This window comes from Microcaecilia unicolor, chromosome 6 (genome assembly GCF_901765095.1).
Source record: "Microcaecilia unicolor chromosome 6, aMicUni1.1, whole genome shotgun sequence".
Classification (NCBI taxonomy): Eukaryota; Metazoa; Chordata; class Amphibia; order Gymnophiona; family Siphonopidae; genus Microcaecilia; species Microcaecilia unicolor.
In genome coordinates this window covers 234,768,984-234,787,130 of record NC_044036.1, presented here as the reverse complement: position 1 = coordinate 234,787,130, position 18,147 = coordinate 234,768,984, and the positions used below count along the sequence as shown (strand labels likewise).

Below are 18,147 nucleotides of genomic sequence, written 5' to 3'. Positions count from 1 at the left end.
GATGGCTGATGCTAGGAGGGAGGAATTCCTAATGCCTGATGCTGGGTGGGAGGTAGGGACGCATGCCTGATGCTGGGAAGGACGCCTGATGCTGGGTGGGAGGGAGGGATGGATGCCTGGTGCTGGGTGGGAGGGCGGGAGGGAAGGCAGAAGGAGAGGAGGGTGGCTGGACTTGGGTGGCTGGAGGGGAGAGGAGGGTTGCTGGACATGGGTGGATGGAGGGGAGGGCAGTGGGGAGAGGAGGGAAAGAAATGAAGAAGAAAGGAGGAAAGTGAAGAAATAAATGGAAAGGAAGCCCTGGAAATGGAGTTAAGAGAACAGATAGACAGCAGCAGAATCAGAGACTAGGACCAATATGGATAGAAAAACAAAATCACCAGACAACAAAGGTAGAAAAAAATCATTTTATTTTCATTTTAGTGTTTGGAATATGTCCAATGTGAGAATTTACATCTGCTGTCTTATTTTGCACTGGGTATACTGGAGCTGTAACAGCTTGCAGAAATGATTTATAGTGAAAAAAAATCATGTTATGTTTTTCGCCTATACTAGTATAATAGTTTCAATGATCTCTGTTTATATGCGCCATGGCTGGTGTAAGGGGTGTGGCTATCATAGGGGTGGAGTCATATGTGGTGACCCCCGCCCATAATGAGTACCGGCACCTGCGATAAATAATTAGATTTTGGGTTGCTGTTTGGGCACTCGGTCTCTGAAAGGTTCGCCATCACTGGTCTAGGTGGATTACTGGGGCTCTGAACTGCAGATACTAATGATGTTTAGAGGGCATAGGGTGGATTTCAACATTTCAGTAGTTGTATTCAAGTTCAGAGAGGATAGGAGACCTTTATTAGGTACTAGAATGTGGGACCACCTTCTTCTGAGGGATCGCATCTCAATAAAGTTCGAAGAGACATACAAAGGGACGTGCCCCTTGGCATGTTATGATTCTGCTGGCTAGGCAGGGGAATGTTTGGGACTCACTCCTGATTGGCTTGTCAGGGGCTGAGCCAGCAGACATCAGAAGCCTGATCCATTTAAACCTGCCTCTCCCTGCAATCATTGCTTTAGCATTGATTGCTTTGTTTGCTCAGCTGATGCCAGCCTGTGCTTGGGCACTTCTATTTCCGTTGGAGTTTAGCCTTTCTCCTCAGTGCTTGTTTATTGTGTGTGTGTGTGTGTGTGTGTGTGTGTGTGTGTGCTGGGCTTCCCCAGCAGGACCTTGATTGCCCCACTTCTCCACACCTGGTCTGCTTTCTGCTTCTCTAACGTTGTGTTGTCTGTGGTAAGCTTTTGCCTTGTATCGTTCCTTTGTTTGTTTTGCTTTCTCTCTCTCTCTCTCTCTCTCTCTGTGTTCCCTTTATTGTGCTGAGCTTTGGCTTTGCTCCCTGTGGTTCTGCCTCCATTTGGCAGTTCCCCTTGTCCCTGTATTTTGCTCCTATTTGTTTGTTTTAGTGCTCTTTGTTTGCTGACTCTGTCTCCTGTTTCCTGGGAGCAGTGTTCCTTTTCTGGTCTGTGTGTGTCAAGGCAGCTTCCTCTGTTTGTTTACACCCCTTTACCTTGTCTGCTGAGTGGTTCTGCCCTGTTTATTCCTTTAGCAGTTCTCTTTTTCCCTTGGCTGTTTTGAGGCCAGCTTTGTGTATTCTTATAGGTAGTTCTCCCTTTCCCATTGTGTGCTGTATAGTCAGCCTAGTGTGTTCCCTTGTGGGGCTTCCTGTATTTTTGTATGCTATAGGTGCAGCCTAGTTCCCTTGACTGCTGTGTAGCACAGCATAGTGTATTCCTGTGAGTGGTTTCCCTTGTTCCCTGGGTGCCTCGTGGCACACTTAGAGTATTCCTTGAGTGGCTTCCCCTTTCCCTGTGTGCTGAATGGTTCAGCCTAAAGTGTATTCCCATAGTTGGTTCCATTTTTCCATGGAGTGCTGTGTGGTACAAGCCTAGAGTGTTCTCCTCTGGGAGATTTGAGATGCAAATTATTTAATGAAAAGTTTATAGGAAGAGTGAATGAGGTATATTTTGCACACTAGTCTGTTAAGCTATTTGCATATTTTGTAGTTTGTTATCCCATAGAGTACATTGTAGAATACTAGTATATATGTGTTATGTGTTTAGATGTGAGCACAAAATGCCAGCCATAGAACTGGTGTAATTATCCAATGCCGAGACTGGAGAGACACGTGCAATAGTACAGTTGCACACATAAGTGTGAGTCCAGAATCCACCCATGTGAATACTCATCTACAAGGTACACGCCATCAAAGAAAGTTATATACTTACAGAATAGCGCATAGCTGGATTATTGTTATTTATGTGCATATGTTTTTGCATACACATGTAAATAACAAGAATACTTGAATTTAAGCCTGTACATGCCATCTGAGTCTAGGCAATTTCTCATAGAATTACCTGCCAAAATGTTTCTTTCCTTTCTGACTGTAATCTCACTCAAAAGTGCATCAGGATAAGTTTCTTCATGAGATTTTGAGAATATTGGTGCTCCTTGATTTTCCTTTTCTTTGAACCTGTCTAGATACCTTCATACTAAAAACACATCTCACTGTTCTCCATTCTTGATTCCAGCTACAAGCTGAGTTTCCTATGGCTCATGAGACAATCCTGAGAAATGCCTGTGCAGCCAGCAACTACATCATAACAATCCTGGTAGATGGTTACAAATTTGACAATGAAACATGGGGCAACATCCATTTTATCGATAAGGTAACAATTGCATATTGCATATATGAGAAGGTTTACTTATGAATTCTGTCTTGCAGCTCTGTAAGTGAAAATATTCAACCCGGACTGATCATTGACTACTTGCATATGTATGTTAGAGTGGCAAAAATGTGAACACACTGAAACAATTCAAAATGGGGCAAAGTTTTTTTAACCTCTCCAGTGTTGGTAATAAATTATTTTTGGACTACAGTTTGTTTTGGTCTGCTCACCTTTCTGCTGGTCTGGCTCTTGCAGGTTTATTTATTTATTTAATTTATATCCCACCTATCTAATACATCTAAGCGGGTTACAACGTGCACGCTCATAAAAATAAAGCCTAAAACAAAACTAAAACATACAAAACAATAAAACAGACAGCAGAAAACCTACAACATCCTAATATTGACAACAAAATACAGTATAAAATTACTTACATAGGGCCCCTTTTACTAAGCTGTGGCAAAAGAAGGCCTGCGCTGTTCATCAGGAAATGGCCATGCAGCAAGTAGCCATTTTGGAAGAAGCCCTTACCGCCACCCATTGAGGTGACAGTAAGGGCTCCCGCATGGCACTGCCCGATTACCGCTGGGTACACACCGGCGCTACAAAAATGAAAATATTTTTGTACCACTGCATATGATGGCACGCTTGGAGTAGGAACTACTACCGGGCTGCTGCGGTAGCCCAGCGGTACTTCCTTTTTAACGAGCAGTAAGCTTGCGTTGGTCTTGCCGCTGCTTTGTAAAAGGACCCCATAATCAGCAAAATGCCTCAAAACAAGAAAGTCTTTAACTGTTTCTTAAACTTCAGTAATGAAACAATTTGGCACATTCCTGATGGAAGTGTATTGCACATAACCAGTCCTGCTACCTGAAATATATGACATTCCCAGACGAGGCGTTTCATGGGTGTGACATGGGCAGTGTTACGTGAAGGACGTTTTTTGCCAATAACAGATAGCAAGATTATTTTCTGAGGGTGGAAGGAAAAATGTCCAGAATTAGACCTACTTTAAAAGTGTCTAGGGTAAGGCTAAACCTGTCTTTGTACCCATGTGTGATTTTGTTGAGTTGAAGAGTTTAGAGATGGAAGTGGTTGTTTGTGAGAAATAGTGGAGAGTTGCTGAGTGCTTTGTTACATTTGTGTGTTTGCCCCATTCTGAACAGTTTGACCCTCACAGTGTCATCTCTAAACAGAAATATTTGGGGTGGCAACAGGGAGGCAAACTAGACATGGGGGGAGGCAAGCAAAAGTGACATTTCTGTACATCATAACCATCTCTCCCCCACTGTTAAATAAACTATAAGAAACAATGCCAGCTAGTTTCAGCCACTCAGGAAAACTACCATAATAACTGATAACATTATTTCACAAAATCTTCTATATGGGAATGAAATCCAGAGACGCCAAGTTACTCTGCTCCAGGAGGGAGACAAGACTTTTTGGCCAATCCTGGTTTTAAAATTACACCCCAAAGCAGTGTGGGAATAGTCCCTGATTCTACCCAATAAAATCCATACTGCATATTTATTTATTTATTTATTTATTGCCTTTGTATCCTACATTATCCCACCTTTTTGCAGGCTCAATGTGGCTTACAATATATATCGTGATTGCGATCGCCAATTCCGGAATGAGAAATACAAAGTAGTGTTACATTAAAGTTCATAAATGTTAAAGTAAATTATAAAGTAGATTGAATAAACAGTTCATTACAGGCATACGAAATAAGGGGGTAATGCGTTAATGATTCATTGGTGACAAATTGATTGCAATCAGCTGTAGAGAATACGGTTTCATCTGGTTCTAATAGAGTTTTGATGTTAGGTCATTTATGATGGCTCAATGTGATATGTCTTCTTGAACAAGTTGGTCTTTAGTAACTTCCGGAAGGCTGTTAAGTTGTGCATTGTTTTTAAGGCCTTTGGTAGTGCATTCCACAGTTGCGAGCTGATGTAGGAGAAGTTAGATGCATATATTGATTTTTATTTAAGTCCTTTGCAACTGGGGTAGTGGAGTTTCAAGAATATGCGTGCTGATCTTTTTGTGTTCCTGGTTGGTAAGTCTATGAGGTCCGACATACATGTCGGAGCTTCACCATGAATGATTTTATGAACCAAGATACAGATTTTGAACGCAATTCGTTCTTTCAGTGGGAGCCAATGTAGTTTTTCTCTTAGGGGTTTGGCACTTTCGTATTTCGCTTTTCCAAATACAAGTCTGGCTGCAGTATTTTGGGCAGTTTGGAGTTTAATGATTTGTTCTTTGTATTATGTATCCCATAATACATCATGATAGGTCTGTCAGAATGCCAGAACTAGCCTTAAAGCTCCCAGTTGGAAGTGGAAAACTTGGCAGTTCTGCGAATTTCAGTATATACCCTGAGTCTTCAGTTTTGTAACATACTCCACAGTCCCCAGCAGTGGAACTAGGACCCGTCCCCATACACCTTAACCATAAAAACTTTTTTGTTCAAATTATGGTATCATCTCTGGAACAGCTGCACAGTCTCCTTCCAATAACAAAACCTTGCAAAAAGAGCTTGAATCTATACAGCAAACTTATCAAACCACAGCAGCCCTAATTCCCAGGACTCAAAATGCAACAACCCCCTACCCATGGCAAAAAAATGAATTGTAAGTACTGCACCAGACCCTTGATTACCAATACACCTGCTACTGAGAAACTAGAATAAGCTGCTTTGCTATTGATTCCTAGATAGAAACTACATATTAGCATAACTCCTCCCTCACACATGTAAAACACAGAGAGGCCCTTTCACCAAGCTGCAGTTAAAAGTGGCCTGCAGTAGTGTGGCATGTGGGATTGGCCCCACTGAGGCCACTCTTTACTGCGGCCATAAAAGGGCTTTTTAAAATTTGGCGTCAGTAATGGCTGTGTGCTAATATCAAAATTAGCGCATGGCCATTACCGCCATGAGCCCTTATCACCACCTATTTAGGAGGTGATAAGGGCTCACATGCTACTCCCATGGTAATCTGGCAGGAAATGTCATGCGGCAAAAACAGCACTACCGCGTGCCTGGACATGCCCAGCAGTAGTGCTGTTTTTCTGTGTGCTACCCGTGCAGTAGCCCTACTGCCCTTTTGTAAAAGGGCCCTAGGGTAAGGAATCCCACATTAGTCATGGAAAAAGTGTGGACTAAAACAAATGGAAATATCAAGAAAGCCAGAATCTATAAGCAATGTAATGCTAGAAACATATAACAGGAAGGATGCACATTTCCCAATGCTGACATATTACAGCCCCTAAAAATTTCAAGTAATTTTTTTTCTTTCTACCTGTGTTCTCTGACCATTTTATTTTTACAATCAGATTGATTCTAGTGATTTTCTCTAATTTCCTTGTGTCAGTCTGCTCCTAAATTCTCTCCTACAGTTTTCTTTACTGTAGTATTGACATTTCCCATTCACTAAATTAAAATTATTCTTTTACCTTTGTTGTCTGGTTATTTAGGGTTTTTTTTTCTATTTGTTTGTCCCAGTCTCTCCTGTTTCTTCTTTCCTCTCTCTTTTCTTAATTTTAATTCCAGTGTCTCTAGTCCATCACTTCAATCTCTTCCTTTCCTACATCCATCTCTGACTTTGATCTTTTCCTTTCACTTCCCTCTATTTATTTTTCTGTCTCTATCTACTCAGACATCATTCAATCTTACTGTGTTTTCTTTTTTTCTTTTTTTTTTTACTACATCCATCTACAGCTTTTTATCTCCCTCTTCCCAGCCCTCCCATTCCTCTTCAACCTATTATTACTTTTTTTTTTTGCTAACTCTCCCTCTCTTCCCCCTTACAGCACTTTCTCTCTTTTTCTTCTTTCCTCCCATTTGTACAGCAAACCCTCTCACTGTTCATTCCTCTGACCAATATCTCCACTGTTTCTCTTTCACCTCCTCTGTCCTGCATAGCTTCTCTCTCCCCGTTCATCCAACATATCTCCTCATCACCTTACTCCACCTTATATTCCTACATCCCTCTGTGTCCCTCTGCTCCTTCCATATCAGCACCTCCCCTATGTCCCTATTCTTCTCATGTCCAGCATCCCCCCCCTTTCTGTCCCTATCCTCATCCAATGTCCAGCACCCCCTTTGTTTTCTTACTGCGCCCAAGTCAAGCATCTCTCCTCAATCTCCCTACTCACCTCATGTCCAGGGCCGCCGAGGGGGGGGGGGGGGCAGGGAGGACAAAATTCTCCGAGCCTGGCAGCGTGGCACTGCGCTCAATTCGTGCTGCCGTCAGGTGTTCAGCGCCATGTGGAGCAGGCAGAAGAGAACTCTAAGGCAAGGCTGCAGCAGCAGCGCAAATGGTTTCCTGTGCTTTCTTCCACTCACAACGCGAGTCACTGAGCTCCTCTTGTGTTTGCGTTGGTGCGTGCCGCGTGGGCGGTGTGGCCAGCCTGGGCGATACCCTAACATCTAACGATGACATGTGGCGGCTGCGGGGCAGGCAGGGCGGGGCTAGTGCCTGCTGCTGCTTCTCCTCCAGGTCGTGTCGTGGGGGTGGGGGTTGTCGCTGACAGTGCTTGGCGGTCTGACTGGTCACTGGCAGCTCTCAGACTCTGCTGGCCCCGCGGGGGCTGTTGAAACTTGAGAAGTCAGTACATGACTCAAAAGTAGCTGCCAGAGCGAGCGGTGGGCTGCTGGGTAGGCCGGCCTGGAAAAAATAAAATTATAATCCTGCTGCTGTAGATGGTGGTCTTCCTCTCCCAGGTAGTCCCACTTGCACCAACCCACCAAGTCTCCTCCTGTCGAGTCCCTGCTAGGCCAGCCCAGGAGTAGTCCGTCCATCCAGGACAGGTGGAGCAGCAGGTCCAGGAGCCAGCCAGGACACACAACAACAACACAGGTCACAGTAGGACAGAGGAGAGAGGACACAGCGAGCAGACAAACCAGAATTGTTTTTTTTGTAAGGTAATTAATTTTCCAGTGCCATTTATTTTCATTTACTAGAAAGCTGGTGTTACAGTTTGTTCTTACACTCCCTCCCTTGCCCCCCCCCCCCCCACAACATTATATACCACTTAGTAAGGATACACATTGATTATGCAGGTAACAGCCAATTAATGGCATCAGTTACATGTGTAAGTAAGTGCACAGTGCAGCTATAATGCTATTGCTATTCTGTATTTATGGGCGAATGATTGGCTCCGTATTTTAGGCATGGCTTATGGAATTGTCATTATTGCTTTTTCTGAAATGACTGACTGCTCCTGCTGTTTGCATGCTGGAAATACATGAGTATTTGATGATGGTATATAGATGGTAAAGCTTATTTGTGGAAACAGATACTCCGGAGACTTCTTGAAGTTACATTTTTCTTAGCAGACAGAGAGGTCTAGCATTTAGAGGAGATAGTAATGGAGATCCAAATAATGGAAATTTTCTTGGCATTCTGGAATTGTTAAGTTGCTATGATTTGGTGGTGATATGAATAAAAATAGAAAAGCTTGCTGGATCTAGTTCGTCTGTGTACACGGAACACATTATGCTAGGGTATTATTGAATGGGAAAAAAAAGTAAAACTATGCACAGCTTTCAATCTACTGCCTTCTATTTCTCTCCCAGTTTTGCCAAAAGGGAATATCATCAACATGAGTTATCATCATAAATCAGGATCTGAAAAACATCAACAGAAGAAAAAATGTGATGAAGAAGCTAAAAAGGGCCAGCAGTCGCTTCAGATCTTAGGATTTTCATTTTCAATATAGAAGATTCATGACGATTCTCACATGCCAAGTGCATCAACAACAGCACCGGTAAGAGAAGAAACAGAGGCTCAAGTGTCATTTGAAAGTGAGTTACAAAGTCCGGCTGATGAAGGACAAGCTGAATCTGCTACTTCACTGAATATAAGCATTGATACCAATACGTTTGATGTAGGAACTCTTACAAAAGAAAGTCTCACAAAACAGGAAATAGAAGAAATAGTAGAGAGAGGTCCTCAGCCTCACCCCCATATTTGTGAATTCCCTCGAGATTTGGAAAATCGGCAATTCCCAACATCAATCCTCGAAATTAAGCTACAAAATGGGGAAATTGTACCGAGGGACTGGTTAGTGTGGAGTACAGCAATTACTGTTTTCCTTGTCGCCTTTTCTCAACTCTCAGTCAAAATGTTCGTCCCATATTGTCATCAGTTTCTGGCTTCCAAAGAAACCTCAAATGGAAAAAGCTATATAAGAAAGTTCCAGAACATCAGGAAAGTTCAGAACACAAAAAATGCTATGTCATGTGGCGCACGCTTGAATTTGGTCTGAAAACTAGTCGAAACATTGAGCATCATTTTCAGAAAGGTATAGAAAGTAAAGTGTATTTGTGGAAACAGGTACTCCGGAGACTTCTTGATGTTACATTTTTCTTAGCAGAAAGAGGTCTAGCATTTACAGGAGACAGTAATGTAATTGGAGATCCAAATAATGGAAATTTTCTTGGCATTCTGGAGTTGTTAAGACGCTATGATTCTCTTTTGGAGCATCATCTCAAGAAAGTGAGAGAATCACAACAAGAAGCTCATTCTCGGTTGCAAGTTCACTATCTATCAGCTGACATACAGAATGAGTTTATCGAGTGCTGTGCTGATCAAGTTAGAAAAACAATTTTAATGGAGATCATTGTTGATGCCACTCCCGATTCTGCTCACATAGAACAAACTAGTTTCATCTTAAGATATGTTTTTTTGAAGGAGGAAACTGGATTATATGAGATTGAAGAGAGATTTCTTGAGTTTGTAAACTGCGATAAAAAGACAGGTAAGGACATTGCCAATCTAATCATTGAAGTTCTCAGCAAACACAAGGTTCCATTTTCCAAGTGTCAGGGTCAGGGGTACGACAACGGTAGCAACATGAGTGGAGCTTACAATGGTGCTAAAGCTCACATATTAAGAATAAATCAGTTGGCTGAGTTTTCACCTTGTGCTTGCCACAGTCTAAATTTGTGTGGAGTCTATGCAGCAGAAAGTAGTATTCAGGCTGTAACATTTTTTGGAGTTGTTGAAAAGTTATATTCCTTATTTGCCTCAAGTCCTCAAAGATGGGAAATACTTATGAAAAATATCACTGGTTCATTGCACAGAATGTCAGACACCCATTGGTCTGCAAGGGTTGAAAGCTGCACATCTGCCAGGTATTTTGAATGCACTTGAAGAAATGGAAAATCTAAACCTGAGACCGTATTTGAAATTGACAGACTGCAGACATATCTGAAATCATTTCAATGTGTTCTTATGTGCTCTCACTGGCTTAAGATTTTGACGGAAATAGATTACCACAACAAAGTGTTGCAAGCAAAGAAATGTTCATTAGAAATTGAAATAAAAAACATTCGGAACTTGGTATCAAACTTGAAAGTTATTAGAGAAAATTGGAGTGCCATTTTTGAAAGAAAGCAAACTGGTTACTGGAAATGTAGGTTTCAACACGGAATTTCCACAAATTAGAATTAGGAAAAGAAAAAGAATGGCCGATGAACCACATCAATCAAATATATCAGAGGTAAATGAAAGTGATCGTGAAGAATGGTTCAAAAAATGTGTTTTATGTTTTGATTGATTGTGTTATTGCAAATGTAATGGTGCGATATGAAGCGTGTGTGAAACTTCATGAAACGTTGTGAAGCATGTATGAAACTTCATGAAACGTTGAGCTTCCTTTGGATGTATCTCCTTTTATTTGATGAAGAAATAGAAGCAAAGGTTAGATCCTTTTGCACCAAATACAGCATTGATGTTTCTTTTTCAGCATTGTCTGAAGAAATAAAACACTTTAAAAGCAATTCACGCAGCCAATATTGGAAATGATCCAATTAGGAGCCAGTAGAAAGGGGAGTAAAGGAGAGTGTGAGAGCATCGGGCAGGGGCAATGGAGTGACCTCACAAACATGGGACAAGGGTGGTGAAGAGAGGAATTGAGATTGAAGGGCAGAAAAGAAAGAAAGAACCTCAGACGTAAGACAGGTTAAGGTTACAGCACAGCAGAGACCAACATAAGAACCTAAACGTGGAGGAGAAAATGTAAGAGAAGGATTTTTCAAAAGTGAAGCAACAGAGTGGTCAACAGTGAGGGGCAAAAAAGTATAATTTCTGAAGAGCAGGCGCAGCAGTGACAATGCCCTGTTCACAGGGGGTAAAAGAAGCTTCCAACAGGGGTAAAAGTAGCAGAGAGAAAAGCAATGGGTACAAGACCTAGTACAGGAGCCACTTGAACTATTGAACAAATTAAAGTGTTTAAATCTGTTCTCACTGTTTCCTAATGTCTGTATTGCTTTAGGCATATTTTATACTCTACCAGTATCTGTGGCTCAAGCTGAACAATCATTCAGCACCTTGAAAAGAGTAAAAAGTGTGTTTCGATCAACAATGGGGCAACAGAGACTCAGTAGTTTAGGATTGCTTGCCATTGAGGCTGAATTAGGAAGAAGCATCAACTTTGACACTGTCATAGAAACATTTGCCAACAAAAAAGCTTGTAAAGCATTCCTCCACTAGAATACAACCACAGTCTGTTTAAGTATTCTATATAATTACTGCACTATATTAAATTATATAAATATTATCAAAATTTTGACTTTTGACTTATGTGTGGTGCACCGGGGGGGGGGGGGGGGGGGGGGGGCTTAAGATGGTTTGCCCTGGGCCCAGCTTTGTCTCTCTGTGGCCCTGCTCATGTCCAGTATTTTCCTTTACCTTACAATCCATATCTAGCATCCTCCCGTATCCCTTTTTCCTCCCTACCTGATCTTGCATCTCTTCTTTCCCCCTCCTCTAAGCCAGCATCTTTCCATTTCCTCTCTCCCCCCTCCTCCAAGCCAGCATCTTTCCCCATCCTATTCCAGTACTTTCCCTCTATTCCCCATCCAAATTCAGTACCTCCCTTCTGTCACCCTAATCCTGCATGTACGCTATCTCCCCTTCTCCCCCCAAGCAAGCATATTCCCTTTCTATTCTCTCTCTCTCTCTCTCTCTCTGTGTGCACCTCCCTTCTTTTGTCCAGCACCTCTGCTCTTTCCCCTCTCCGAAATGCAAAGTGATGCACTTAGGGAGTAGAAATCCAAGGGAGACGTATGGGTTAGGCAGGGAGAGTCTGATAGGCACGGACGGGGAGAGGGATCTTGGGGTGATAGTATCTGAGGACCTGAAGGCGACGAAACAGTGCGACAAGGCGGTGGCAGTAGCTAGAAGATTGCTAGGCTGTATAGAGAGAGGAGTGACCAGCAGAAGAAAGGAGGTTTTAATGCCCCTGTATAAGACGTTGGTGAGGCCCCACCTGGAGTATTGTGTTCAGTTTTGGAGGCCGTATCTTGCAAAGGATGTTAAAAAAATGGAAGCGTTGCAAAGAAAAGCTACGAGGATGGTATGGGATTTACGTTCCAAGACGTATGAAGAGAGGCTTGCTGACCTGAACATGTACACGCTGGAGGAAAGGAGGAACAGGGGTGATATGATACAGACGTTCAAATATTTGAAAGGTATTAATCCGCAAACGAATCTTTTCCGGAGATGGGAAGGCGGTAGAACGAGAGGACATGAAATGAGATTGAAGGGGGGCAGACTCAGGAAAGATGTCAGGAAGTATTTCTTCACAGAGAGGGTGGTGGACGCTTGGAATGCCCTCCCGCGGGAGGTGGTGGAGATGAAAACGGTAACGGAGTTCAAACATGCGTGGGATATGCATAGAGGAATCCTGTGCAGAAGGAATGGATCCTCAGAAGCTTAGCTAAAATTGGGTGGCGGAGCAGGTGGGGGAAAGAGGGGGTGGTGGTTGGGAGGCGAGGATAGGGGAGGGCAGACTTATACGGTCTGTACCAGAGCCGGTGATGGGAGGCGGGACTGGTGGTTGGGAGGCGGGAAATACTGCTGGGCAGACTTATATGGTCTGTGCCCTGAAAAGGACAGGTACAAATTCAAGGTAAGGTATACACATATGAGTTTGTCATGGGCAGACTGGATGGACCATGCAGGTCTTTATCTGCCATCATCTACTATGTTACTATGTTCCCTTTGTCTCCTAATCTCCCTCTTCTCCTCCCCATGTCTAGCATATCCCCTGTATCTCCCTAATTTCCCTCCCCATGCTTAGCATCTCCCCGTTGTCTTTCTAGTCCCCACCCCAGGTCCAGCATCTCCCCTTCGTTTTCCTACTCTCCCCTCTTGTGTCCAACATTTCCTCTGAAATCCTAAACCCTGTAGGATCCAGTATCCCAATTTGTGTCCTTTCATGCCCTCTATATCCATACTCTTCCCTCCCACCCTAACCATCTTCCCCTCCTTCACCTACTCCACCCAACCCTGTTCCAGTCACTTCCTCCCCCATCCTGATCCATCATATCCCTTCTGTCACACCAAAGGCATAGCTAGACCTGACATTTTGGATGGGGCCTTTGTTAACACGGAGGGCACTAGGCACTGCTCATGCTTCATATTGGAAAAGCCAGAATAGTCAGATCCCTAGGGATTCACACAAAGGGATTATCTACTGTAGGAAGAAAAATGCAAGATCACTTTTTACCCCCAAATAAAATCCACACATTAATCATCTGGATACCCATGAAAAGTTGAAACTTGTGGGACAACAGTGAGCTGTATTTTCAAAGCACTTAGGCTTACAAAGTTACACAGTAACCTGTGGAACTTTAAGTGGTTTAAATGCTCTGAAAATGAGCCCCTGTATCTCCAGCCAACTTATTAGTTCAACATAACCACAGAGGCATGGTATGGTCGCATTTTCAATATAGTAATACTAAAACCCAGCTATGGAAAAGGTAATTTTGAGTTAGTCTTCACTTGACCAAACTTGCTTTCCTTGTGCCATCACCATCCGGCTGGATAGGCAGTATCTTAAAGGTAGAGAATAAAGGATTTTTTTTATTTTTTATTTTTTTACATTTATATCCCACATTATCCCAGGCAAACTTGGGTTCAATGCAGCTTACATTTGAAAATACAGCGAGACAGAATAATAGAATTTAGTTATATTATGGGAGCAAAAAGAAGGATATATCTGAAACATTTAACAAAGTTGAGATTAGCATATATAGCCAACTGGGCATTTAAAAGTCTATCCTTTAATGATGCCGCATGCTCAGAAATCATAGCCATATGTATAGACGTGCACACACCAGAATAGGCATCCATACACATTGAAAAAGTAAACAACAACTTCTACAGAGTACAACCAAAACTTAATTTTGATTTTCTCATTTCCATCATCCAAAATTCTAGACAGCAGATGTACAGACCATTAGGACCCAAAGCAGTCCAAAACAAGTAAAGTCAGAAACAACACAGTTTATACCTAATTGTTCAACCACCCTTAGGATTCACCTCTGGGTATATAAAGCAAAACCATGTGCATGTAAGGACTGGATAAACGAATTAAAACAAAGGGGTCCTTTTACTAAGCCGTGTAAGCGTCTACGCATGCCCATCGCGTGCCAAGATGGAGTTACCACCCGACTATCATGTAGCTCTTGTGGTAATTTCATTTTTGATGCGCGTCCGATAAGTGCATCTGAAAAATAGTTTTTTATTTTCGGGCGCACACAATGGATGTGCGCCAAGTGGCATTTAGCATGCGTAGGTCATTACTGCCCGGTTACTGCATGAGTCTTTACCGCTAAGTCAATGGCTGGCGTTAAGGTCTCAGACCCAAAATGGACACGTGGCAATTTTCATCTTGCCACACGTCAATTTTTGGCAAAAATGTAAAAAAGGCCTTTTTTACAGGTGCGCTAAAAAATGGATCGGCGCACTGAAAACCCGTGCCTACACTACCGCAAGCCATTTTTCAGTGCGCCTTTGTAAAAGGACCATAAAGTTTAAAGCAAGTGCCCTTTAATATGCAATACTTGGTAGCAATAATGAAACAGTGATGGAATATTCACATAGCAAACAGCCTGAGCCAACAGATTTATTTTCCACTGAACATAATTAACTTTGTATGAACTTCACGGCTAATAGCGTGCTGAATTGGACAATGTTGGCACATTTAGACTGACTCTAGACAGAACTTCTGCATGAAGAAAGCCCTTCCCTCATTATTCAATACCCCCCTGTGAAATAGTAGTAATAAAAAAAAGGTAAGTGCATTTTTATAATATACCACTGCATTTTTTTGTTTTGGAAAAGGATAGTGATAGGAGTGTACTACCGTCCGCCTGGCCAGGACGAACAGACGGATGCGGAAATGTTAAAGGAAATCAGGGACGCAAACAAACTGGGCAACACAATAATAATGGGGGATTTCAATTACCCGCATATAGACTGGGTTAATGTAACATCTGTACACGCAAGGGACATAAGATTTCTTGATGAAATCAAGGACAGCTTCATGGAACAGCTAGTTCAGGAGCCGACAAGAGAAGGAAAAATACTAGACTTAGTCCTTAGTGGTGCTCATGATCTAGTGCAGGGGGTAACGGTACGAGGGCCGCTTGATAACAGTGATCATAATATGATCGGTTTTGATATTGGCATTGAAGGAAGTGAAACTAGGAAATCAAGTACGCTAGCGTTTAACTATAGAAAAGGTGATTACGACAAAATGAGAAAAATGGTGAAAAAAAGACTGAAAGGAGCAGCTCGCAGAGTAAAAAACTTGCGTCAGGCGTGGATGCTGTTTAAAAACACCATCCTGGAGGTTCAGGACAAATATATTCCACGTATTAGAAAAAAGGGAAAAAAGACTAAACGTCAGCCGGCGTGGCTAAACAGTAAGATAAAGGAAGTCATTAGAGCCAAAAAACAATCCTTCAGAAAGTGGAGAAGAGAACCAACTGAAAGTAACAGGATAGATCATAAGGAATGCCAAGCCAAATGCAAAGCGGAGATAAGGAGGGCAAAAAAGGACTTTGAGAAGAAATTAGCGTTGGAAGCAAAAATACATAGTAAAATTTTTTTTAGATACATTAAAAGCAGGAAACCGGCCAAAGAGTCGGTTGGGCCGCTGGACGAAAATGGTGTTAAAGGGGCGATCAGGGAGGACAAAGCCGTAGCGGAGAAATTAAATGAATTCTTTGCTTCGGTCTTCACCGAGGAGGATTTGGGGGGGACACCGGTGCCGGAAAGAATATTTGAAGCGGGGGAGTCGGAGAAACTAAACGAATTCTCTGTAACCTTGGAGGATGTAATGGGTCAGTTCAGCAAGCTGAAGAGTAGTAAATCACCGGGACCTGATGGTATTCATCCCAGAGTATTAATAGAACTAAAAAATGAACTTGCGGAGCTACTGTTAGAAATATGCAATCTGTCCCTAAAATCGAGTGTAGTACCGGAAGACTGGAGGGTAGCCAATGTTACTCCGATTTTTAAGAAGGGTTCCAGAGGAGATCCGGGAAATTATAGACCGGTGAGTCTGACGTCGGTGCCGGGCAAGATGGTGGAGGCTATTATTAAGAATAAAATTGCAGAGCATATACAAAAACATGGACTGATGAGACAAAGTCAGCACGGATTTAGTGAAGGGAAGTCTTGCCTCACCAATCTAATGCATTTTTTTGAGGGGGTAAGCAAACATGTGGACAATGGGGAGCCGGTTGATATTGTATATCTGGATTTTCAGAAGGCGTTTGACAAAGTGCCGCACGAAAGACTCCTGAAGAAATTGCAGAGTCATGGAATCGGAGGTAGGGTATTATTATGGATTAAGAACTGGTTGAAAGATAGGAAGCAGAGAGTAGGATTGCATGGCCAGTATTCTCAGTGGAGGAGGGTAGTTAGTGGGGTCCCGCAGGGGTCTGTGCTGGGTCCGTTGCTTTTTAATGTATTTATAAATGACCTAGAGATGGGAATAACTAGTGAGGTAATTAAATTCGCCGATGACACAAAATTATTCAAGGTCGTCAAGTCGCAGGAGGAATGTGAACGATTACAGGAGGACCTTGCGAGACTGGGAGATTGGGCGTGCAAGTGGCAGATGAAGTTCAATGTTGACAAGTGCAAAGTGATGCATGTGGGTAAGAGGAACCCGAATTATAGCTACGTCTTGCAAGGTTCCGCGTTAGGAGTTACGGATCAAGAAAGGAATCTGGGTGTCGTCGTCGATGATACGCTGAAACCTTCTGCTCAGTGTGCTGCTGCGGCTAGGAAAGCGAATAGAATGTTGGGTGTTATTAGGAAGGGTATGGAGTCCAGGTGTGCGGATGTTATAATGCCGTTGTATCGCTCCATGGTGCGACCGCACCTGGAGTATTGTGTTCAGTACTGGTCTCCGTATCTCAAAAAAGATATAGTAGAATTGGAAAAGGTACAGCGAAGGGCGACGAAAATGATAGTGGGGATGGGACGACTTTCCTATGAAGAGAGGCTGAGAAGGCTAGGGCTTTTTAGCTTGGAGAAGAGACGGCTGAGGGGAGATATGATAGAAGTGTATAAAATAATGAGTGGAATGGATCGGGTGGATGTGAAGCGACTGTTCACGCTATCCAAAAATACTAGGACTAGAGGGCATGAGTTGAAGCTACAGTGTGGTAAATTTAAAACGAATCGGAGAAAATTTTTCTTCACCCAACGTGTAATTAGACTCTGGAATTCGTTGCCGCAGAACGTGGTACGGGCGGTTAGCTTGACGGAGTTTAAAAAGGGGTTAGATAGATTCCTAAAGGACAAGTCCATAGACCGCTATTAAATGGACTTGGAAAAATTCCGCATTTTTAGGTATAACTTGTCTGGAATGTTTTTACGTTTGGGGAGCGTGCCAGGTGCCCTTGACCTGGATTGGCCACTGTCGGTGACAGGATGCTGGGCTAGATGGACCTTTGGTCTTTCCCAGTATGGCACTACTTATGTACTTATGTGTTTTGTGAATGCCTAACACATCATGATTATGGTGTTTTTTTCTGTTTTCTTGGATTGCTTTTAGACTTGTAAACTGCTTAGACCCATTTTTTGGAAATTTGGCAGGGTTTCAAATTTGTTTTAATAAACCTTATTCCACAAAACAAAAGGAACAAGTTCCCACATGCCATTTTTTTCTTTTGATGTAGGCACAGGAAAAAAAAGAAAGATGTTAAATGATCCCAGGTCTCAATCTAATTACAATTTTTTTAAAATTCTACTTATAAATAGTAAGTCTGATTGTTAAGCACCTGATTCTCATAACATGATGTCTGTTTTGGTGGCCCTTTACTAGGTGAAAACATCTCTGCATGAATACAGGGTGTCCTTATAACCAGCCCCTCCAAATGACACAATAATTTATAATTTAGAACTAATTACTATTCTAACTGATGAAACCAATTCTTTCTCTGTGTACATCCATATGCTGTGCAAGCTGATATGTTTGAAAATATACATGAGATCAAATAAAAATGCTACCTAGCAAAAGGGAGACTTTCATAATTGGTTTCAGCTTTTTTTTTATGTCTCCTGTTCTCAGTCTAACCTCCTTGGTCAGATCTCTCCTTCCCCCCCCCCCCCC

The 18,147-nt window shown here is 42.5% G+C and overlaps 1 protein-coding gene across 2 annotated transcripts in view; it reads left to right on the top strand.

The window, feature by feature from the left end:
• The window catches only part of LOC115472397 (ectonucleoside triphosphate diphosphohydrolase 8-like), a 280,150-nt gene that overhangs the window by 254,578 nt on the left and 7,425 nt on the right, over nt 1-18,147 (top strand). For both annotated transcript variants that reach the window (XM_030206669.1, XM_030206670.1), the window contains one exon: nt 2,581-2,718. In XM_030206669.1, coding sequence (XP_030062529.1) covers nt 2,581-2,718 — 138 coding nt within the window. The remainder of the gene's footprint in view (nt 1-2,580; nt 2,719-18,147) is intronic.